The sequence below is a fragment of the Anomaloglossus baeobatrachus genome, chromosome 8 (genome assembly GCF_048569485.1).
Source record: "Anomaloglossus baeobatrachus isolate aAnoBae1 chromosome 8, aAnoBae1.hap1, whole genome shotgun sequence".
NCBI lineage: Eukaryota > Metazoa > Chordata > Amphibia > Anura > Aromobatidae > Anomaloglossus > Anomaloglossus baeobatrachus.
Genome location: NC_134360.1, coordinates 96877007 through 96902281, shown reverse-complemented (window position 1 = coordinate 96902281; position 25275 = coordinate 96877007). Strand labels below are relative to the sequence as shown.

General features: G+C 47.3%; 1 protein-coding gene across 5 annotated transcripts in view; it reads right to left on the bottom strand.

Moving 5' to 3' along the window:
• Positions 1 to 5788: 5788 nt before the first annotated feature.
• ATF7IP (activating transcription factor 7 interacting protein) overlaps positions 5789 to 25275 on the bottom strand; it is an 88244-nt gene continuing 68757 nt past the window's right edge. For all 5 annotated transcript variants that reach the window (XM_075321905.1, XM_075321909.1, XM_075321906.1 and 2 more), the window contains exons 12-16: positions 22321 to 22384; positions 18694 to 18852; positions 16373 to 16564; positions 8657 to 8760; positions 5789 to 7956 (exon numbers count right to left, since the gene is read on the bottom strand). In XM_075321905.1, coding sequence (XP_075178020.1) covers positions 7540 to 7956; positions 8657 to 8760; positions 16373 to 16564; positions 18694 to 18852; positions 22321 to 22384 — 936 coding nt within the window. In that variant the 3' untranslated portion in view covers positions 5789 to 7539. The remainder of the gene's footprint in view (positions 7957 to 8656; positions 8761 to 16372; positions 16565 to 18693; positions 18853 to 22320; positions 22385 to 25275) is intronic.

The window sequence follows — 25275 nt, the reverse complement described above, 5'->3', positions numbered from 1 at the left end:
AGTCGAAACTGCGACCAATCCTGAACTAAGGCGTCTGCCGCCAGAGCTCTGTGATCTTGAGACCGTGCCATGAATGCCGGGACCTTGTTGTTGTGCCGAGACGCCATTAGGTCGACGTCCGGCTTCCCCCAGCGGCAACACATCTCTTGAAACACGTCCGGGTGAAGAGACCATTCCCCTGCGTCCATGCCCTGGCGACTGAGAAAATCTGCTTCCCAGTTTTCTACGCCTGGGATGTGAACTGCGGAGATGGTGGAGGCTGTGGCTTCCACCCACAGCAGAATCCGCCGAACTTCCTGGAAGGCTTGCCGACTGCGAGTGCCGCCTTGGTGGTTGATGTATGCCACCGCCGTGGCGTTGTCCGACTGAATTCGGATCTGCCTGCCTTCCAGCCACGGCTGGAACGCTTTTAGGGCTAGATACACAGCCCTTATCTCCAGAACATTGATCTGAAGGGAGGACTCTGGCTGAGTCCAGGTACCCTGAGCCCTGTGGGGGAGGAAAACCGCTCCCCACCCTGACAGACTCACGTCCGTCGTGACCACAGCCCAAGATGGGGGCAGGAATGATTTCCCCGTCGACAAAGAAGTAGGGAGAAGCCACCACTGAAGGGAAGCCTTGGCTGCCCGAGAAAGGGAGACGTTCCTGTCGAGGGACGTCGACTTCCTGTCCCATTTGCGGAGAATGTCCCATTGAAGTGGACGCAGATGAAACTGCGCAAATGGAACTGCCTCCATTGCTGCCACCATCTTCCCTAGGAAGTGCATGAGGCGCCTCAAGGGGTGCGACTGGGCTCGAAGGAGAGATTGCACCCCTGTCCGTAGTGAACGCTGTTTGTCCAGCGGAAGTTTCACTATCGCTGAGAGAGTATGAAACTCCATCCCAAGATATGTCAGCGATTGGGTCGGTGTCAATTTTGACTTTGGAAAATTGATGATCCACCCGAATCTCTGGAGAGTCTCCAGAGCAATGTTCAGGCTGTGTTGGCATGCCACCCGAGAGGGGGCTTTGACAAGAAGATCGTCTAAGTAAGGGATCACCGAGTGTCCCTGAGAGTGTAGGACTGCTACCACTGTTGCCATGACCTTGGTGAAGACCCGTGGGGCTGTCGCCAGGCCGAAAGGCAGTGCCACGAACTGAAGGTGTTCGTCCCCGATGGCGAAACGCAGGAAGCGCTGATGCTCTGGTGCAATCGGCACGTGGAGATAAGCATCCCTGATGTCGATGGATGCTAGGAAGTCTCCTTGGGACATCGAGGCGATGACGGAGCGGAGAGATTCCATCCGGAACCGCCTGGTTTTCACGTGTTTGTTGAGCAGTTTGAGGTCCAGAACGGGACGGAAAGATCCGTCCTTTTTTGGCACCACAAACAAGTTGGAGTAAAAACCGTGGCCCCATTGCTGAAGGGGGACAGGGATCACCACTCCTTCTGCCTTCAGAGTGCTCACCGCCTGAAGAAGAGCATCGGCTCGCTCGGGGGGCGGAGATGTTCTGAAGAAACGAGTCGGAGGACGAGAGCTGAACTCTATCCTGTAACCGTGAGACAGAATGTCTCTCACCCATCGGTCTTGTACCTGTGGCAGCCAGGCGTCGCAAAAGCGGGAGAGCCTGCCACCGACCGAGGATGCGGTTTGGGGAGACCGAAAGTCATGAGGAGGCCGCCTTGGTAGCGGTTCCTCTGGCGGTCTTTTTAGGCTTGACTTAGACCGCCATGAATCAGAGTTCCTCTGACCCTTCTGTGGCCTGTTGGACGAGGAGAATTGAGACCTGGCTGAGGGCCGAAAGGACCGAAACCTCGATTGTACCTTCCGTTGTTGAGGTCGGTTTGGTTTGGACTGGGGTAAGGACGAGTCCTTACCCTTGGATTGTTTAATGATTTCATCCAATTGCTCGCCAAACAGGCGGTCGCCAGAAAATGGCAAACCGGTTAAGAACTTTTTGGAAGCAGAGTCTGCCTTCCATTCACGTAGCCACATGGCCCTGCGGACTGCCACTGAATTGGCGGATGCTACCGCCGTACGGCTCGCCGAGTCCAGGACAGCATTCATGGCGTAGGACGCAAACGCCGACGCCTGAGAGGTTAAGGACACAACCTGCGGAGTAGAGGCACGTGTGACTGCATTAATCTCAGACTGACAAGCTGAGATAGCTTGGAGTGCCCATACGGCTGCGAATGCCGGAGCAAAGGACGCGCCTATAGCTTCATAGATGGATTTCATCAGGAGCTCTATCTGCCTGTCAGTGGCATCCTTGAGTGATGAGCCATCTGCCACCGCAACTATGGATCTAGCCGCCAGTCTAGAAACTGGAGGATCCACCTTGGGACACTGAGCCCAACCCTTGACTACGTCAGGGGGGGAAGGGATAACGTGTGTCATTAAGGCGCTTAGTAAAGCGCTTATCCGGAAAAGCTCGGTGTTTCTGGACCGTATCTCTGAAGTTGGAGTGATCAAGAAACGCACTCCGTGTACGTTTGGGAAACCTAAATTGGAATTTCTCCTGCTGAGAAGCTGACTCCTCAATCGGAGGAGCTGGAGGAGAAAGTTCTAACACCTGATGGATGGACGCTATAAGGTCGTTTACTATGGCGTCCCCTTCAGGTGTATCAAGGTTGAGAGCGGCGTCAGGATCAGAGCCCTGATCTGCCACCTCCGCTTCATCCTCCAGAGAGTCCTCATGCTGAGACCCTGAGCAGTGTGATGAAGTCGAGGGAAGTTCCCAGCGAGCCCGCTTAGCCGGTCTGGGACTGCGGTCCGTGTCGGAGTCCTCACCGTGGGACCTATGAGTCACCCCAGGAGCACTTTGCTGCGCCGACCGAGGGGGGTCTGAGAGCAATGATTCAACAGTGCCCGGGGCCTGTGTTACTGGTCTGGACTGCAAAGCTTCTAGTATCTTAGCAGACCATCTATCCATAGACTCAGAAAGTTTGTCAGCGAATGCTGCAAACTCTGTCCCTGTCACCTGGACAGTGGCAACAGGTGGTTCCACCTGGGCCGAGGGTCCCACCGGTGGCTGAGGCTCCGGCTGAGTGAGTGTCACAGGGGCCGAGCATTGCACACAATGAGGGTAGGTGGAACCTGCAGGTAGCATAGCCGCACATGAGGTACAGGTTGCAAAATAGGCCTGTGCCTTGGCACCCTTGCTTTTTGCGGACGACATGCTGTTGTCTCCTCTAGAGCAATCAGTGAGGGTATATAGCCAAAAGCAAATAGTGCGGCCGTACAGAGTAAATGTATACAATATAAGCATATAAATATACACTTCGGCACCCAGGGGGGCCAGCACCTAGTAACAGGTGCGGCTTACCGACCGCCCTCAGCGGTTGTGTGACCACCAGATTCCCTGCCTGGGCCTCCCAGAGCTGTGGAGCTCGGTGTTGTGTCCCCTCTGAAGTTCTCCAGCATCAGAAGTGCTGAAAGGAATGGCTGCCAGCGTTCTGAGAGGAGGAGGGAGCCGTGGGCGTGCCTCAGAAAGTGCGGGAACCTGGTGCCCCACGGTGCTCAGTGAGGGGGGAGGAGGATACTAAGTATGCTCCAGCCCTCAGCGCTGACGTCTAGTGCAGCGTCCCGCCCTTACCCCTGACTGGCAGGCCCGGGGGTGGGAGTATGCGGTACTAGGCCGCAAAAGCCGGGGACTAAAGTTATAAGCGCGGCCGGCAAACAAGCACGGTCCGCGCGGTAGTCCCGGCGCACAAACACACCCAGCTGCTGCTGCAGTGTCCATTACACAGGCGCTCTATGCGCCGTCCCCAAGGGGACACAGAGTACCTCAGAGTAGCAGGGCCCTGTCCCTGATGATACCCGGCTCCTGTCCAGCAGATTCCCCCAGGGGCTGCGGAGGGAGCCCGGTCCCAGAGCATGGTGACCGGTTAGGATCCCACTTCACCCAGAGCCCCTAAGGGATGGGGAAGGAAAACAGCATGTGGCTCCAGCCTTTGTACCCGCAATGGGTACCTCAACCTTAACAGCACCGCCGACCAGAGTGGGGTGAGAAGGGAGCATGCCGGGGGCCCTGTTATGGGCCCTCTTTTCTTCCATCCGATATAGTCAGCAGCTGCTGCTGACTAAATTGTGGAGCTTGCGTGCATGTGTCTGCGTCCTTCAACACAAAGCATAAAAACTGAGGAGCCCGTGATGCACGGGGGGGTGTATAGGCAGAGGGGAGGGGTTTACACTTTTAAGTGTAATACTTTGTGTGGCCTCCGGAGGCAGAAGCTATACACCCCAATTGTCTGGGTCTCCCAATGGAGCGACAAAGAAATGAGTCGTATGAAAGAGTCGGAGTCGTGGAGTCGTAATCAGGGAAACTGAGGAGTCGGAGGTTTGGCTTACCCACTCCACAGCCCTGCTTCCCAGCAGGACAATTATCCCAAATATAATTCAAGAAGCCCCCAGAAATGGATGGAAACGATGAGCATGGATATAAACACTATTGACCTGTGGAGAGATCTTAAAATTGCTGTTGGGAGCAGTTTGCAAAAGAAGAGTGGTCCAAAATTCAAGCTAAGAGATGTAAGAAGTTTGTTCATGGTTATAGGAAGCGATTGATTGCAGTTATTTATTTCAAGGGTGTGCAACCAAATATTAAGCTCAGAGTGCCCAAAATTTTGGCTGGCCGTGTGAGGTTGTGTGTAAAATTATGTCTAGTTTGCATTTTTCTGTTTCTTTTTTTTTTCCTTGTTGTTCCAAAACACAGGAAATAAAATGTGTAAGTGCAATAATTTCCTGAGAGAAATAAATTATTTTCTGGAACAATTTCAAGGGTGCCGACACTTTTGTGCATGACTACATACACGCATACATTCCCCATCTTCTACCACCCTCTACAGGTCCTCCATTATTTGTTTTTAATACTGGGTAATATACACATACTTGTGGGAATTTGGACAAGCTGAAACTATTTATATTATCACTTATGGTATCAATCTCATTTGCCTATACATATACACACATACATACATTTTGTATTTTTAATAAATGTATTGGATTGTTGGAGAGTAGAATTGAGCAAGTACCTAACTAGTCGTACTTGCTATTCTCATGAGTACGGTCTAATATTCCTGTATTCATTCCGAATAGCATGTGCAATGCAAGTCAATACTCACAACAACAAGTAACCCGAATGCCGCACTATTTTCTACTTGTATGAATAGTACGACATTCAGGTTACTCGTTACATAGCAAGTTTTTCCCCATTGACATGCATTCCACACACTATTTGGAATGAATACACCACAAGTCCAGGAATACCTTTACAGGACTAGTCTGTTCCTCTAATACAGAGAACTCAGTTTTTGAATTTATATGCAAATGAAGCTGAAGAACCATTTACAGACCTGAAGCCTCTGTCACTCCAGCTTTATTGATCGCCCTGTGCCACCTCCTCCTGCTTGATTGACAGTTCCTCTGCCTGAAGTCACACAGCAAAGAGGCTATAAGTCAAGCAGGAGGAGCCCGTGCTGGTTAGGCAATAGATCTACAAACAGTTCAACCTCATTTGTGTATCAATTCAACAGCGGAGTTCTCAGTAATGGAGGAATGGACTGGAGATGTTAAATGGTATTGCTGAACTGGTTTTTCATTCATCTGGAGTGGTGAAACCATGCATAGAGGGCATTAATCTGAACGGAACATGCAGCCATAAAACTGGCAGGCATGTCACAGACACTTATAAATTGTTTGTTCCAGCGGCAATTTCCATGAGCTTTACAGATATTCTAAATTAATATGGGCTTTTTATAAGATCTAATATGACTCAAACTATGTAACAAACCAGCATACCAAAGACCTTGACATTTGTAAAAATATTTATTTACATACAATGTAACAATCTCTTTCAAGCAGAGAATTTCAACCTGATAACCAATGCTTACCTGCTTAGAATTAAGGATTTGTACAGCGGAAACTGGGAGTGTGAAGTTTACAATTCATGGGAAGAATTTACCAGCCACAGAATTTTGAGTTTCAAGTTTCTTGCTAATCGTGAACAAGCTCAGTCCTGGTCACAGTGTATAGCTGCAATAACCATTGTACTTAAAGGGAATCGGCACCAGGTTTTTGCTGTTTCATCTGAGAGGAGCATCATGTAGCAGCAGACAACCGGATTCTAGCGAGTATCACTTAATTTACTGGGCTGCTTGCTGCAGTTTTGATACAGCAGTTTTATCTGTTGCAGATCTACCAGCTCTTTGAATGCTGAGCACTATACAACCCCGCCAACATCACTGATTGGCAGCTGTGTACTGTGAATAAGCAGAAAGCTGCCAATCAGTAATAGGGGCGTCGTTGGACTACATGGCAGCAGGTAAAGTAGTCCTCTAGTGATAACCTTTGTGACAGATTCCCTTAATCTGATAAAAGCACAATAAAAGACGTTTGTAATAGGATTTCCACCGCCCATTCACCACACCATGAGTTTTCAGAACCAAACTGATTCTTATATTCAAATTCTGAGAAAAGATTTTGTAGCTGGAAAAATCTATACGAATACAAAAATACCAATCCTCAAAAAAACCGTGAGGATATACTGTATATATGAGCAATTCATGCAAGTTATCCAAATATAATAAAATTTAAATTTAAGGAGGCACAATCAAGTTGTAGAATCGGTAGATGTGCGACAACCAATACAACTGAATGTTCCATTTACTTTTAAAAACATATTCAAAACAGTGACAATGTAAACGGTAGATCTAGAGCTCCTATGCAAGACAGAACATCCTGCACAGTTCTAAAAATGTTTTTTTTCTCTTTTTATTTAGAAGAATGGAATATTAGGAAAAAAGCAGCCGACACACAAAAGGAAAAAAAATAAAAATAAAAAAAATAAAAATATTTAAAACTGCTCTTTGGCATTGGGGAATGGGAGAATGTAATGGCCAAAAAAAAAAGGGGAAAGTAGAGACCAAATACTGAAACACAGTTCCTTTTCAAGTTAAGGCACAAAAAGAAAAAGATAAGTAAAATCTATTTAAAAAAAGTGGAGAAAAAAAACCCAAAGAAAAACCACATTAGCTTGTTCATCCATATTATGTGTCACAAACAAATTGATTGGTGTCACGTCCCCAGCCAGTGGGGATTAAATACGTTTTGTCTGTGTATGAATAAACCACAAAACACTGGATTTCCTATGTAATACTTGTCACTTTCAAGAGCTACGAATTGCCAAGTATCAAAGCAAGACATTCCAATTCTTATGAAAAATGTTCTAACCAGTTATCTCCTGTGTCAGTAGTTCCTCTTGCACAGCTTGTACATTAGCTGCTAGTCTAGCTTTATTTCATTCATGTGACTTGGTTTTTGGCCTACTGATATGAAAACTTTCAAGATTAGTGTAGTCAGAAAAATGCAAATCAATTCATATTCTGCACAAGATTGGTCTTTGCAAAGACATTTCAGAAGTTCTTCGCAGAAATGCAAGTTAACTTGTGACAAGAGTCAAGTGCTGTACATGGTCTCCATTATGAAATTCCAGTAGGTCATCTAAGATCTCATTCAGGAGATCTTTTCTACTATGAAGTAGTGGGAGGCTTCCTCAAGTTTAACTGCTCTGAGTGGAGATAACATCTGTTGACTGTGGGTCACAAAATGGCCCAAAGCGGCCATAAACGTCCTTTGCCCGGACAGCAAAATAGTATTTGCTGCCAGAAACAAACTGTGTAAGAGTACATGCCATTGGAAGAGGTAATGCTTTCACTTCCCCAATTTTTTTCCACTGTGATGAAGATGTTGCACTTGGGTCTTCATGATAAGCATACAAATGGTAGCTATCGACCATGGCACAGGTACGATCTACCTCCAATACACTCCAGGATAGGACAATCCCATTTTGGCTTTGTACTCTGGCTAATTTCAGGTGAGGTTTCTGAGGAGCAGATGTTGAGGCAGCTTCAGGAGGAAGGCGCTGGGGTTGCGGAGCTTCAGGAAGTGGTGCTGGATGGATTGGCCTTGCAGGCTCCTAAGGAAATAGAAATGAAGTTTAGAGACTTTACAATGGTTTTTTACAAAGAATTTTTAAACACTGGACAATAATAAAAAAAATATTTAAAAACTATAGTTATTAATAACATACAACAGCTACAACATTAGAACCACCTGCCTCATTGTTTAGAGCCTTAATACCACCCCAACACATCAGATCCATCAAGGAATAGACTCCCCCCATCTCTGTGAAGTATGTTAGGATTGGTAAGATCACAAGTCCCAGCAGTTTACCCCTATAGGCAGAATTTAATACGCTGCCGGTCAGTATAGCACAAAAAGCTGGCAGAGCTGCTCGATTCCAATAATTATGACAGTGGAGTGAGCGGTAAGAGTAATCGCAGTTATAATCGCTCCCCTGCACCTCAACTGACCGCCTGCAAAGCAGTGTGTGTGTGCGCATAGCATGTGTGTGCAGAGCAGGCTGTCCAAATGTTATTATAGCCATGCTCACTTTGTAGTAAGCAGTGGCTGCAACCTCTCCCCCTGCACCGCCTCGATGACTGGGGCTGCTGAGAAAATAACCATTATCTGCTTGTAGCCTTGCTTCCAAAAAACTAGCTGAACACAATTTAAGCACCATTTACCTGCAGATTACCACTGTACATGATGGTAAATGTGTGATTTGGAGGCAATAAGTTCCCTTTAATGATAATCAAGCATGAACTGATACTTACTTGTGGGGGCCGATGATGAACTGTGAGTTGTGGTCCAGCAGAACCTATAGGAATCCCATTATTTACTACATATGCAGCAGTTTGTGGCATTCGTACCGATGCTCCTAAACAGTACAAAAAGAAAAATTGAATTAGCTATTCTCCTTTGAACCCTCTGATTTTTACTCCTTGTCTAACAAGCATTATGCTTTAATCCTACAACAGGGTACACAGCTAGATCAATATGGCAAAAGAGCGATATTTTGAAAATATGGGGAAAAGAATGACAAATAAAAGGGCACGATTAGTAGTAAATAGGGAATTTTGTTTACTTACCGTAAATTCCTTTTCTTCTAGCTCCTATTGGGAGACCCAGCACCCGCCCCTGTGCCCTTCGGGCTGGTTGTTCTTTTGTGTACACATGTTGTTGATGTTGATTTGTTCTTTGGGTTCATGGTCTTCAGTTCTCCGAACATCATCCTTCGGATTGAATTTACCCTAGACCAATTTATAAGTTTTCTCCTTCCTGCTTTTGCACCAAACTGAGGAGCCCGTGATCCATGGGAGGGTGTATAGGCAGAGGGGAGGGGTTACACTTTTTTAAAAGTGTAATACTTTGTGTGGCCTCCAGAGGCAGAAGCTATACACCCAATTGTCTGGGTCTCCCAATAGGAGCTAGAAGAAAAGGAATTTACGGTAAGTAAACAAAATTCCCTTTTTTTCTTTGTCACTCCATTGGGAGACCCAGACAATTGGGACGTCCAAAAGCAGTCCCTGGGTGGGTAAAGCAATACCTCAATAAAAAGAGCCGAAAAGCGGCCCCCTCTTACAGGTGGGCAACCGCCGCCTGGAGGACTCGCCTACCTAGACTGGCGTCTGCCGAAGCATAGGTATACACTTGATAGTGCTTCGTGAAAGTGTGCAGACTAGACCACGTAGCTGCCTGACACCTGCTGAGCCGTCGCCCGGTGCCGCAAAGCCCAGGACGCACCTACGGCTCTGGTAGAATGGGCTTTCAACCCTGAAGGGAGCGGAAGCCCAGAAGTACGGTAGGCCGCGAGAATCGGTTCCTTGATCCACCGAGCCAAGGTTGACTTGGAGGCCTGAGATCCCTTACGCTGGCCAGCGACAAGGACAAAGAGCGCGTCTGAATGGCGCAGGGGCGCCGTGCGAGACACGTAGACCCGGAGTGCTCTCACTAGATCCAAAGAGTGCAAATCCTTTTCACACTGGTGAATTGGATTAGGGCAAAAGGAAGGCAAGGAGATATCCTGATTTAGATGAAAAGGGGATACCACCTTAGGGAGAAATTCCGGGACAGGACGCAGAACCACCTTATCCTGGTGAAAAACCAGGAAGGGAGCTTTGCATGACAGCGCTGCAAGCTCAGACACTCTGCGAAGTGATGTGACTGCCACCAGGAAGGCCACCTTCTGAGAAAGACGGGAGAGAGAGACATCCCGCAGCGGCTCAAAAGGCGGCTTTTGAAGAGCAGTCAGGACCCTGTTAAGATCAAGGTTCCAACGGACGTTTGTAAGGTGGAACCATGTGGCAAACCCCCTGCAGGAACGTGCGGACCTGCGGAAGCCTGGCTAGACGCGTTTGAAAAAACACGGAGAGCGCCGACACTTGGCCCTTGAGAGAGCCGAGGGACAAACCCTTGTCCATTCCAGATTGTAGGAATGAAAGAAATGTGGGTAATGCAAACGGCCATGGAGGAAAACCGTTATCAGAGCACCAGGATAAGAAGATTTGCCAAGTCCTGTGATAGATCTTGGCGGACGTTTGTTTCCTGGCTTGTCTCATGGTGGCAATGACATCCTGAGATAACCCTGAAGACGCTAGGAGCCAGGACTCAATGGCCACGCAGTCAGGTTGAGGGCCACAGAATTCAGATGGAAAAACGGGCCTTGTGACAGCAAGTCTGGGCGGTCTGGAAGTGCCCACGGTTGACCCACCGTGAGATGCCACAGATCCGGATACCACAACCGCCTCGGCCAGTCTGGAGCGACGAGAATGGCGCGACGGCATTCGGACCGGATCTTGCGTAGTACCCTGGGCAGCATCGCCAGAGGGGGAAACACGTATGGCAGTCGAAACTGCGACCAATCCTGGACCAAAGCGTCCGCTGCCAGAGCTCTGTGATCCTGAGACCGTGCCATGAAGGCCGGGACCTTGTTGTTGTGTCGTGACGCCATGAGATCGACGTCCGGCGTTCCCCAGCGGCGACAGATCTCTCGAAACACGTCTGGGTGAAGAGACCATTCCCCCGCGTCCATGCCCTGACGACTGAGAAAATCTGCTTCCCAGTTTTCTATGCCCGGGATGTGAACTGCGGAGATGGTGGAGTCTGTGTCTTCCACCCACTGCAGAATCCGCCGGACTTCCTGGAAGGCTTGACGACTGCGAGTGCCGCCTTGGTGGTTGATGTAGGCGACGGCAGTGGCGTTGTCCGACTGGATTCGGATCTGCCTGCCCTCCAGCCACCGATGGAAAGCCAATAGGGCTAGATATACTGCCCTTATCTCCAGGATATTGATCTGAAGGGACGATTCTATTGGAGTCCAGGTTCCTTGAGCCCTGTGGTGGAGAAAAACCGCTCCCCAACCTGACAGGCTCACGTCCGTGGTGACCACGGCCCAGGTTGGGGGTAGGAAGGATTTTCCCCGGGCCAGAGATGTGGGTAGGAGCCACCACTGAAGTGATGTTTTGGTTGCGAGGGAAAGAGATGTTCTTGTCGAGGGAAGCAGCACTCTTGTCCCATTTGCGAAGAATGTCTCATTGGAGTGGCCGTAGATGGAATTGCGCTAACGGCACTGCCTCCATGGCTGCAACCATCTTCCCCAGGAAGTGCATGAGGCGCCTTAAGGGGTGTGACTGACTCCGAAGAAGTGACTGCACCCCCGCCTGCAGAGAAAGCTGTTTGTCCCGCGGTAGCATGACTAACGCTGGCTGGGTATGAAATTCCATCCCGAGGTAAGTCAGTGATTGGGTCGGCGTCAACTTGGATTTCGGGAAATTGATGATCCACCCGAACTGCTGGAGAGTTGCCAGAGTGACGGTAAGACTTTGTTGACACGCCACCAGAGAAGGGGCCCTGACTAGGAGATCGTCCAAGTAAGGGATCACCGAGTGGCCCTGAGAGTGCAGGACCGCCACGACGGATGCCATGACTTTGGTGAAAACCCGTGGGGCTGTCGCCAGGCCGAAAGGCAATGCCACGAACTGGAGGTGTTCGTCCCCGATGGCGAAACGCAGGAAACGTTGATGTTCGGGTGCGATCGGCACATGGAGATAAGCATCTTTGATGTCGATCGATGCTAGGAAGTCTCCTTGTGACATCGAGGCGATGACCGAGTGGAGAGATTCCATCCGAAAACGTCTGGTTCTCACATGTCTTGAGCAGCTTGAGGTCCAGAATGGGACTGAATGACCCGTCCTTTTTTGGCACCACGAACAAGTTGGAGTAAAATCCGCGACCACGTTCCTGAAGGGGAACGGGAATCCCAACTCCTTCGATCTTTAGAGCGTCCACTGCCTGAAAAAGTGCGTCGGCCTGTGCGGGGGTGGGGAGGTTCGGAAGAAACGAGCCGCAGGACGAGAGCTGAACTCTATCCTGTAACCATGAGACAGAAGGTCTCTCACCCATCGGTCTTGAACATGTGGCCACCAGGCGTCGCCAAAGCGGGAGAGCCTGCCACCGACCAAGGATGTGGTTAGATGAGGCCGAGAGTCATGTGGAGGCCGTCTTGGAGGCAGTGCCTCCCGCGGACTTTTGGGGGCGTGACTTGGACCGCCACGCATAGGAGTTCCTCTGGCCTTTCTCCGGCCGGTTGGACGACGAGGATTGGGTCTTGGCGGAGGGACGAAAGGACCGAAACCTCGATTGGATTTTTCTCTGCTGAGGTCTCTGAGGTTTGGACTGGGGTAAGGAGGAGTCCTTTCCCGAGGATTCCTTAATAATCTCATCCAACCGTTCGCCAAACAAACGGTCGCCAGAAAAAGGCAAACCAGTTAAGAACCTTTTGGAAGCAGAGTCTGCTTTCCATTCGCGCAGCCACATGGCCCTGCGGACTGCCACGGAGTTAGCGGATGCCACAGCCGTACGGCTAGCGGAGTCCAGGACGGCGTTCATGGCGTAGGACGAAAATGCTGATGCCTGAGAGGTCAAGGAAGAAACCTGCGGAGCAGAATTCCGCGTGACGGCATTAATCTCAGTCAGACATGCCGAGATTGCTTGGAGAGCCCACATGGCCGCAAAGGCCGGGGCGAAAGACGCGCCCGTGGCCTCAAATAGACTTCACCAAGAGCTCTATCTGTCTGTCAGTGGCATCCTTCAGGGATGCGCCATCGGCAACAGACACAACGGACCTAGCAGCCAATCTAGAGACTGGAGGGTCCACCTTGGGGGAGTGTGCCCAGCCCTTAACGACTTCAGGTGAAAAGGGGTAACGCGTGTCAGTGTGCCGTTTAGCAAAGCGCTTGTCCGGGACCGCTCTGGGCTTCTGGACAGCGTCCCTGAAGTTAGAGTGATGAAAAAACGTATTGCGCGTACGTTTGGGGAGTCGAAATTGGTGTTTCTCCTGCTGAGAAGCCGGCTCCTCTGCAGGAGGAGGTGGGGGTGAGAGATCCAGCACCTGGTTGATGGACGAGATAAGATCATTTACCAAGGCGTCCCCCTCAGGGGCATCAAGGTTAAGGGTGAAGTCAGGGTCAGAGGCCTGAGTTCCCACGTCCGCCTCGTCTTCCCGAGAGTCATCAAGCTGGGATCCAGAGCAGCGTGAGGAGGCCGGGGAAGAGTCCCAGCGAGGCCGCTTAGCCGGCCTGTGGCTGCGATCCGGGCAGGAGTCCTCCGCCTGGGACCTAGAGGCTATCCTGGGAGCGCGCTGCGGCGCAGACCGAGAGGGGCCCGGTCTGGACTGCAAAGCCTCAAGGAGCTTAGATGACCATTTGTCCATAGACTGTGCAATGGATTGAGAAAGTGACTGGGAGAGTGTCGCAGCAAAAGAGGCCAACGACGGTGACTGTCCCTGCAGACTGCTCAGGGGGAGCCGGGGGATCTACATGAGCCGAGGGGCCCACAAGTGCCCGAGGCTCCGGCTGAGCAAGCGTGGCAGGAGTCGAGCATTGATCACAGTGGGGGTAGGTGGATCCCGCAGGCAACATAGCCCCACAAGAGGTACAGGCCGCGAAAAAAGTCTGTGCCTTAGTAGCTTTGCTCCTTGTGGACGACATGCTGTTGTCTCTTAGGAGAGTGACCACTGAGGGTATATGGGAAAAGGGTATACAGCCTTTCCGAACAGATATATATATATCTATATATATATTCCGGCACCCTAGGGGGACCAACACCGGGTGACCGGTGTGGCTTACCAACCGCTAACGAGCGGAGTGTGTCCTCCAGATTCCCTGTCGTGGATCCCCCAGAGCTGCAGAGCTTTGCCGCTGAGTAGCATCCACCGGCAGAATGCTAAAAATGGCTGCCGGAGCTCTCAGGGGGGGTGTGGAGCCGAGGGCGGTGCCAGCAAAGAGCGGGAATCTGGAGTCCCCCAAGTGGTCAATGAGGGTGGGGGGAGACATGCAAAGATGCTCCAGCCCTCAGAGCCGACGTCACGTCGGTAATCCCGCCCTAACCCCTGACAGGCAGGCCCGGGGGCGGGATTTTGCTCGACTAGGCCGCGGCGAAGCCGGGGACTAAATTTAAGGCCGTGCCCGACAAGCAGGCACGGTCGGCGCGGAAGTCCGCCGAAAAAAACTGCGGACGGAACTACCGCGGCTTCCGGGGAGAAGGAGCGACCTCCCTCCCTGTACAGTCCACACATGGGGACACAGAGTACCTCCAAGTTGCAGGGCCTGGTCCCTGGGGGTGAAGAAGCTCCTGACCGGCAGGTTCCACCAGGGGCTGCGGATGGAGCACGGTCCCAGCACGTGGATGACCGCTTAGGATCCCACTTCTCCCAGAGCCGCATAAGGGATGGTGAAGGAGACGGCATGTGGCTCCAGCCTCTGTACCCGCAATGGGTACCTCAACCTTAACAAAACCGCCGACATAGTGGGGTGAGAAGGGAACATGCCGGGGACCCCATCGGGGTCCTCTTTTCTTCCATCCGTCATAACCATGTATGAGAATGCATGAGTGGATGTGTGCCTCCTTCCACACAAAGCATAAAACTAAGGAGCCCGTGATCCACGGGAGGGTGTATAGGCAGAGGGGAGGGGTTACACTTTTTTAAAAGTGTAATACTTTGTGTGGCCTCCAGAGTCAGAAGCCATACACCCAATTGTCTGGGTCTCCCAATGGAGCGACAAAGAAATAAACAGATTACTTCTATAGCAAATCCTTAATGTTTCATACAAAACATTTCCACTGTGGAGTCACAGTCACAAATGGCAGAAATAACGGAGTTACAAAATGTAAGGGGGAAAGGAGGCAACTAAACCAGTTTCCAAAATCTTATAATCTCACACCTAAATACGGTTTAAAGCGAATGATTGATTGTGTATATAGGCAAGGTTATAGATCTACTAGACAGGAAAAGAAACCATACCCCCTTTCCATTTCAGAAGATGGAAACCATTGTCCTTTTACTAGAGCGGTGCATCCGCCCCGCCTCACTCTGTAGCTGTGAGAAGCTGGTGTGAAAATGGCAAAAGTTGCAAAAATTCTGGAGATGTTGTGACTTTTTAAAAGCAAGTGATGTTAAAATCGTTGCAAACTTGCTTTGATGAATCGGGACCAATGTGTTTTAGACACTTTCTGCTTCCTGCCAGGTTAGTGGTATAGCATGTCAGGCTATACTCAATGAATGTGTAATCTTTTCACCCCTACAAATATGAAACCATACTGGAAAAGGAGCATCATCTAATATGTAACATTGTGCACAAAAAAAAAAAAGCACCAAGTTTCTGGCACAAAGTAAACCAACTAGTATATGGTGTAAACTTAAACCAACACATATGTAAACTGTATCAAACAAAATCCGCCAGTTATATCATAGCCGCACATGCTCTGGAAGAGATACAGAATTTTTTGGAAATAGGCTCTAATGTGGTTGTGTTCCAAGAGTTTATTATAGGGACAGAAAATGTATTTCCGGTATGTATAACAGCTTTTACGGCAGAAAGTTCTTGGAGAGTAAGAGAATACATCATGGTTAGAAGTTATTTGTTTGACCATATTCCCCTAAATTAGACTGATTGAATTGATACATTATTAAAAATTAAAAATCACCTTTAAGCCATGTTCTCATGTAGCATGGCTATAGCCCTTATTTCAGCAGAAAAGCTGAATTTAACAGTGCAAGCAATGTGGAAGTGATTTAATGAAATTTTGTGCCCCCTAAGTGTTTAACGCCACTGAGGAACTGCGTATTTTTACCCCCTATTGGCTTCTAACAGGGTGTCTGGAAATACAATTGCATAAAAAAAACATTTTTTTTTTTTTTTTTTTTTTTTAGAAGTGCAGGATTCCAAAGGGGGGGGGGGGGGAAACCCCACAAAAAACAAAAAAATAACAGTAGTCAAAACAGATTGCAATTGTGTTTTTCGGTGTGGACACCTGTAGTAAATAACAGAGTAACATTTTTGCAGGTGCAATATTCCAAACTTGAAATTTTGCTCTGCAATTTTAGAAAATCTTCAGTCACAAAAAGGTTAATAGTTTACAAAATGCATAGCAGATATAAAACAAGGCGAAGATGCGGACATATTTACAGTGCATGTGTGGTATATCCTTACCTCCAGTTTGAGGACTGATCTGTCGTACGCTCTGACTTTGCATGACTGTGTTGCGTACAGGAGTCTGTACAGGTACAGTGGGGAGGGCAGTTGTAGTGTAAACCATATGGGGATTGTTAGAGGCTCGGGGAGCTGGGGCTCTTGGTGCAGCCAAAGGTCCTGGACGCTGTGTTATATTAACTGTGGTCTGAGCTGAAGAGGAAACAATAAAACAGGTCATTATTTTTGTTATAGCTCTGGTCAGTTTGGTATGTACACACCTCACATTTATATTAGAACACGGAAATCATGTATGTTCAGGTCAAGATTAAATTTTATTTTTGTAATAACTTTTATCTACAGTGACACAAGCTGTTCTGTTGAAGATTAAGAGGATACAAGTGCAGGATTATAGGGTGCCTTAAATGGGATGTCCAGTGAGAACGCAGATTGGTGAAGGTTCAATTGCTGGGACCCCCATGGATCGGCATACCTGGCTTTCATGCATATGATAATGGAGCGGCAATGTGCATCCCTGACCGCCATTCCATATATTCTTTAACCCCTTCAGCCCCCGGGCACTTTCAGTTTTTGCGTTTTTGCTCCTTTTCTTCCGAGAGCCGTAACTTTTTTATTATTCCGTCAATCTTGCCATATGAGGGCTTCTTTTTTGCGGGACGAGTTGTACTTTTAAATGAAACCATAGGTTTTACCATATATTGTACTGGAAAACAGCAAAAAAATTCCAAGTGTGGAAAAACTAAAAAAAAAAAAAGTGTGATGGCACAATAGTTTTTGGATGTTTTATTCACGGTGTTCACTATATGGTAAAACTGATGTATGTATGTGATGCCTCAGGTCGGTGCGAGTTTGTAGACACCAAATATGTATAGGTTTACTTGTATCTAAGGGGTTAAAAAAAATTCACAAGTTTCTCCAATAAAAGTGGCGCACGTTTTGCGCCATTTTCCGAAACACGTAGCATTCTCATTTTTCGGGATCTAAGGCTCAAGTGACTGCTTATTTTTTGCGTCTCGAGCTAACATTTTTAATGGTACCATTTTTGTGCAGATGCTACGTTTTGATCGCCTGTTATTGCATTTTGCGTAAAACATGCGGTGCCCATTAAACGTAATTTTGGCGTTTGGAATTTTTTGCCACTACGCCGTTTACCAATCAGATTAATTGATTTTATATTTTGATAGATCGGGCATTTCTGAACGCGGCGATACCAAATATGTGTATATTTATTTATTTTTTAACCCTTTCATTTTCAATGGGGTGAAAGGGGGGGTGATTTGAACTTTTAGGTTTTTTGTTTTTTTATATCTTTTAAAACTTTTCATTATTTTTTTATTTTACTAGTCCCCCTAGGGGGCTATAGCGATCAGGAATCCGATCGCTATTATCCATCTGCTGATCACAGCTATACAGCTGTAAACAGCAGATTCAGTCACTTCCGGTTTCCCTCTGCTCCGTGACGAGAAAAAACGAAAGTGAAACTTCGTAGCTGCAGGCGTCATCACATGACCCTGTGCTATGATGGCAACTACCGAACATCACGTGATCACTCATGTGACTTCCGGTGGGGGCGGCGGTAAGTAAAAAACATGGCCGCGCGCATATAGCTCTCGCTGCCAGACTTTGGCAGCAAGATTTAAGGGGTTAAATGTTGCGAGTGGAAGCGATTCCACTCGCAACATGCAGGCACACGTCAGCTGTTGAAAACAGCCGATATGTGTGCCGACTGCTGCCGCCTGCAGGGGGCGGGGCTTAACTGGACACTATCCTTGACGGATGGATCCGTCCAAGGTCGTGAAGGGGTTAAAGGCACTTCCAGGTGCAGAGCTCTGCTTTTCCAGCAGCCCAATAGAGAATCAATGAAATGACAATTCTAATGGGGATAAAATGGCCAGGTTTGCCAATTAGCGATCAGAGGACACTAGCCCCTGGGACAGGCCACAACATTGTTTCACTGGATAGCCCAATATATCAAGCAGTTAAAGAAATATCTTGCACAAGATGAGATGTGTCAAAGTTTTAAAGAAAAAAAAAAGAGGAAAAACTAATTAATTGGCAAATTAACATACAAATTACAAAAAAAGCGTCAAAAAGCGGATGTATTTTATAGATATTCCTCCTTCTGCCCATCCTCTGAAAACCATCTGTTTTTGCACTTTCCTTATGCATTCTGCATATACGCGATTCTCCAAAACCCAAGCTTAACATGTATAGGCAATGTAAACAAATGGCAAAATCTAGAGCTGGAGTAGCAGAAACCTGGCATTTTCCTTTCATGTAGAAAGGAGTACAGTAGTGTAATGAAAGACATTCCCAGTTACCTGTGGGTAAAACATGTATAGTGGCTTGGGAAGGAAGACCAGTAGATGCGGAGGAGGTCTGCACAGTGTTTGTCTGCAGAGGTTGAGGTTGGCGACCCACTGGTTGTGATGACTGAACAGTAGCAGATATAGATGAGGGGGGGTTGCTCCTTTTTGAATCTAAAAAAAAAAAAAAAAAAAAATGTTTCATATGGGGAAATATATATTATAAAATAATCTCAAAACGTTAGGGATATTTGTCTTTTGGGTAAAATTTCAGGATAATCTTAAAATGCCCTCTAACCTTTTCAGGTGAGCTTAATGTGACCTTCTCTAAACTCTTGGATGCACAATGTCCAACTGTTCAATGTTTCAGGACTCAGAAAAGACTCAGCCCATACAATGGCTTACCTAATCGGGCTGGATGTAAATTCCTACAACACCCAATTCAAGTAAATCGATCCCTTTATAAAGGGCAAGCACGCACTTTGCGTTCTCCTACTTGCAGTTCTAAACGCACGTTTTGGGCTTAATTGAGTTGCCTTTTTCAGAAATTTAGCGCTTAAAACGCATGCGTATTTACCGCGTTTTAGATGCGTTTTCAGCGCTTTTGCATGCTTTTTCATCTGCGTTTTGACAGATGCGTTTTGAACATTAAGACACTGCTAAATAAAGTTTAAGCAGTCAAAACACAATGAAAAAAAAAGAAAAAACGGGACAAATCTATATTAATGGAAAAGATAATGAAAATAGATATATTTCATAAAATTATAGCGGTAATATACATTTTTATCACTAAAATAGCAATAAATGCATATTTTTCTTAAATTAAATTGTCGGACTATGTGTGTGTGTAAAGGGACATATCAAATCATTATTTTGATGTTCAAAAAGCATGCGTTTTGGAAGTCCAAAATGCATGTTTTCTGCACTGAAAAAGCAGGTAAAAAAAACGCAGGAATTTGAAGGGATCTTGGTTTTTGCTATTGCTCATTGACTTCAATGTTAGCAAAACGCACCTAAAATGGCAAAAACAAGTGACATGCTGCTTCTTTGAACGCATGTTTTTTGCCACAAAATATGCAAATTAAACGCAGCGTTTTAAAACGCATAGTGCGGTCTGAAAACCAACAGTTTCCATTGACTTTGCTGGAAAATCAAAACGGATGGATTTAGGCAGAAAAAAGGTGCTTCTCAAAAGGACCAAAAAAAGCAGTGGAAACGCAGGTGGAAACGCAAAGTGCGTGCTTGCCCTAACAGAGGCTCTTAATTAAATCCAGCATAAATTACTGTGCCATACTTGCCTAGTATAAGGTCAGAAAACCCACCAGAACCTCGACACACGTTTCAAAAAAACCTTTTCATCAGGAGGCCTCTGTTATAAAGGGATCGATTTACTTGAATACTATTATTAAAAGGAAAAATATATTTATATTTATATGGATGAGATCCTTTTGAATATTTATAAGGTTTCATTGGATTTATATGAGAGTGGAATTTTTTGGGGACTGAATATTTGTGTACAGGGGCTCTTGCATGTACCTATTATATTTATTAATGCAATCTATTCATTAGTGCTAAATTTTTAAATATTGGTGAAATGGCAGGTGTTGCTCTAATTGTATAAACTCTTAGTACTTTTTTATGAATTGAGTATAATATCCTTTTGCTTCTTTCACCAATAATTCTTTGGTCAGAAATCCCCTCTGTGTCTATGTGTTTTTCAAGTGATGTTTTTCTTGATTTTTTTAGTCATTTGGAATAAATGTTTTTTAAAAAATATTTTTGTAAAATAAAAACTATTTGATACAATATACTCTCATTTCTGTTTGTTTGTTGATAATATATATTCTTTTGAGTTAAAGTATCATAAAAACCATGGTGGAGAAAATATAGGAATCTGTCAATATTAAACTTTATTTAGTAGTGTCTTTATGTTCAAAACGCATCTGACTAAGCAATGGAAACGCAGGTAAAAAGCGCTAAAAACGCGGTAAAAAACGCACGCGTATTTCCCGCGAGTTTGTGGTCAAAAGCAACTTTAGCAATAGCAATTTCTGCCAGAGGATGCGTTTAGAACTGCAACTAGGACGACGCAAAGTGCGGACATAGCCTAACAAGGAACTTAATGGCAAAATTCACAACAGATGGTTCATTCATAAATTGCCCAATAAATTTCAGGGCTCAATTACAATTGGTATTTTTAAACAGTCCTCCTCATCATACTGTTCACATTTTGAGATCATGAGACCAAGACGGCACCTAACAATTGATCAACAGTATCTCACCTTTGCGAGCCTTCAAGCAGGATGTTCTCAAACAGAAGTGGACACGGATCTTAGAGTGTCACAGAGTGCCATCAACAAGTTGCAACACAGATACAGAGACTGGAAGAGTCACAAAGGCAAAGTAGACTACTTTTTTGCAACATCCCACAGTTATACCCGCTTCATTGTAAAAAATGCACTTCACAACTGGATGATGAATGCCACACAACTCAAAGCATACTTAACGGAGTTGAGAGGCACCACGTGTCACGTTAGGCGATTCAAAATAGTTTATATCAGTGTGGTCTGCATGTTAGACGACTTGCAAGTGTACCTGACCACACCATCAGGCACAGGCATCATGTACGCTGGACGACAAGGGACTAGTGGACCTCAGTGCTGTTCATAGATGAAAATTTATCAAGATGATGGCTGCCAACAATGTTGGAGATGTCTGGTGACCAAAGTGGCTGATGTATAGAGCTCTCCTTGACGAAGCCTTTGGCAGTAGTGGTTACAATGTGGCCAGGTGTGTCTAGTCAATACAGAACTGCCCTACATTTTCTGAATGGTACAGTGACAAACCTCTACTACTTGAACAACATCATTAATCTGGGCATTGTGCCTCTGCATGAATAACAGGCCTAATTTCATCTTCTTGGATGACAATAGTCCAGCCTATTGAGGTTGCACCGTAAGGTAATGGTTGCTGGAGACTGGGGTACCTCAAATGCACTTTCTCCAGACCTGAATCCCATAAAAAACCTATGGAATGAGCCGAGTGGCCATGTAGAGGATAATAACTCTGTACCCCAGAACTTCAATGACCTGAGGGCCGCCATTCAAGAAGAATGGGATATCAGCATCAGAAGACAGTAACCTGTCTCGTGAACAGCATGAGATGTCATTGTCAAGCTGTAATTAATGCTCAAGTCCCCATGACAAGTTATTGAGACATTTATATTTTTGGGGAGGGGGTATACCAACCACTATTGTTGGCATTTATTTCAATAAATTATTTGAGATGAGGAAACCACCATTACATGCATCTACTTAAATGCCTTACTTACATGACAAAAAAAAAAAAAATAATAATAATATCACAGGAGAGTGAACTTTACATTTTCCACAAAATTTACCCAAAGCCAAATATCACTAGCTTTTTGTGAGTAGTGCATGTTTATTTATTTTGTGACTTTACATTTTCATAAAGCAATGATGCAGATCTGCCAAATCACTCAACCTTTCCTTGAGTCGGAAAAGTATGTAAGATCCAATGAACCTGGTGCAAAGCATTTACAGATGTCTCAGCAAATTAAGGCAGAATTCTCAAATTTTCAGCAGTAAATGAAGGCATGGACAAAAATGGGCAAATACTTACCATGAGTTGACATTTCAGCATCTTCATCATCCAGTGTAAGATCAATAACACCAGCTTTACCACTCTGGAGGAAGAGGGCAGTGAAAAGAAAAAAAGAAAATGTTAAAATACAATTGTGCTCCATAAAGAAACAAAATATTTTCAAATTTTGTAATTCGAGGACAATGAATGTAAAAAACGGATTTGTGTGTACTCACCGTAAAATGGTTTTCTCTTAGCCATCATTGGGGGACACAGGACCATGGGTGTTATGCTGCCTATCCATAGGAGGACACTAAGTAGATGCAAAAGCATAGCTCCTCCTCTGCAGTATACACCCCCCTGGCCGGGCCAGGCAACCTCAGTTTTAGTACACAAGCAGTAGGAGAAAAAAAACAAACCGTAAAAACTTCTCAGAGGAACATGAGAAAAGAAGAGTCATAACCAAATAAGGTACTGAGAGAACCAAGGCCCAACATGGCAATAGGGTGGGCGCTGTGTCCCCCAATGATGGCTAAGAGAAAACGAGTTTACGGTGAGTACACAAAAATCTGTTTTTCTCGGACGCCTCATTGGGGGACACAGGACCATGAGACGTCCTAAAGCAGTCCATGGGTGGGAAACATAAAAGAAGACAACACAACCCAAGGACTAGGAGCCAGTCCCAGACAGCCTGGAGCGCCTACTGAGAGAGGTGCTCTACTGCAGTTTGCAGAATTTTCCTACCCAGATTTGCCTCAGTTGAAACCTGGGTATGGACTCTGTAATGGTTTGAAAACGTATGTAGGATAGACCAGGTCGCAGCCTTACACACCTGTTCCACTGAAGCCTGATGCCGAATGGCCCACGAAGCGCCAACTGCTCGCATGGAATGAGCCCGCAGCCCACTAGGAATGGGCTTGAGTTGCAAGTGGTAGACTTCCTGGATCGCAGAGCGAATCCAGCAGGCCAGAGTCGCCTTTGAAGCTGCCTGTCCCTTCTTAGGCCCCTCAGGAATGACGACCAAAGAGTCCGTTTTCCTAAAGGGGGCTGTCCTGGATATGTAATATCTGAGAGCTCTGACGAGGTCTAACGAATGCAGAGACCTTTCCACCCTATGAACCGGGTGTGGACAAAAGGAAGGCAGAACAATGTCCTCGTTCAAATGAAATGGGGTAAGAACCTTTGGAAGGAAATCCGGAAGGGGGTGCAGAACCACCTTGTCCAGGTGAAAGATCAGAAAAGGCTCGCGGCAAGAGTGCTGCTAGCTCCGAAACCCGTCTGATGGACGTAATTGCCACCAGGAATGTTACCTTCCAGGACAGAAGAGCAAGGGAGGATTCCTTGAGGGGTTCAAAGGGAGACCTCTGGAGACCATCCAGAACGAGGTTGAGGTCCCATGGTTCCAGCGGCCGTTTGTACGGGGGAACTAGATGGGAAACGCCCTGGAGGAAGGTCTTGACTTGCGGTTTTTGAGCTAGGCGGCATTGGTAGAAGAATGAGAACGCTGAGACCTGCCCTTTAAAAAGGGAACTGAGAGCCAACCCCGCTTGCAAGCCAGACTGTAGAAAGTCGAGAATTCTGGGAATGGCCAGAGGCATAGGCTGGACGTTCGTTCCCCTGCACCATGAAAGGAAGATTTTCCACGTACGGTGGTAAATGCGGGATGAAGCAGGCTTTCGGGCGCTGATCATGGTGGAAATAACCGCGGGGGAGAATCCCGCTCTTGTTAATACCCAGGTCTCAATGGCCATGCCGTCAGCTTCAGGGCTCTGGAGTTCTGATGGGAAATGGGCCCTTGGGTCAGCAAGTCTGGGATGTCTGGAAGGCGCCACGGTGCGTCTGTGAGCATTTGTACTAATTCGCTGTACCAGGTGCGCCTGGGCCAGTCCGGTGCTATCAGTATCACCGGGACTCCCTCTGCCTTGATCTTCCTGATTACCCGCGGCAGAAGGGGTAGAGGTGGAAATATGCAAGGCAGTCGGAAGTGGTGCCAGGAGCAGACTAGAGCATCCACGCCGATGGACTGCGGATCGCGTGACCTGGCTATGAAAGCGGGTACCTTTGCATTCAACCTTGAGGCCATTAGGTCCACGTTTGGTGTGCCCCAGCGAGTGCAGATGTGTAGAAACACATCTGGGTGGAGAGACCATTCTCCGGCTGCCAGGCCTTGGCGACTTAGAAAGTCTGCTGCCCAGTTCTCTACCCCCGGTATGTGTACCGCTGATATCACTGACCCAGTCGATTCGGCCCAGCTGAGGATCTTGTGGGCCTCGAGATAAGCCGCTTTGCTGCGGGTGCCCCCCTGCCGATTGATATAGGCTACAGCTGTCGTATTGTCCGATTGGACTCGAATCTGACGACCCGCTAGCAGAGGGCAGAACGCTCTGAGCGCGAGAAAGATTGCGCGGAGTTCCAGGATGTTTATGGGTAGGAAAGACTCCTGGGGCGTCCAACGTCCTTGAGCAGTGTGGTGCTGGTACACTGCTCCCCAGCCTAGGAGGCTGGCGTCCATGGTCAGGACCAGCCAGTTCACTGGGAAAAAAGATCTCCCCTTCGATAGGGATGAGGACCGAAGCCACCAGCGGAGTGCGTAGCTGACTGAAGGAGTCAGGTGAAGAGGTCTGTCCAGGGAGAAGGGGCTCTTGTCCCAGGCCGCTAGAAGGGCTAGCTGGAATGGGCGGAGGTGCAGTTGAGCAAAGGGTACTGTTTCCATAGCCGCCACCATCCTGCCGAGCACTTTCATGCTGAATCGAATGGAGCGAGACGGGAGGACGTAGAAGGCAGCGTACCGCTAGTTGAAGAGCGATCGCCTTGTCCTGAGGGAGAAGGATCAAGCCCCGACGGGTGTCCAGGGACATACCCAGGAAGGTGATGGATCGTGATGGGATCGGGGATGATTTGTCCTGATTCACTAGCCACCCTAAGCGGGATAGGGTGTCCACAGTGATTTGTACGCTGGTTGAGCAGTCGCGGAAGGAGGGGGCCCTGGAGGAG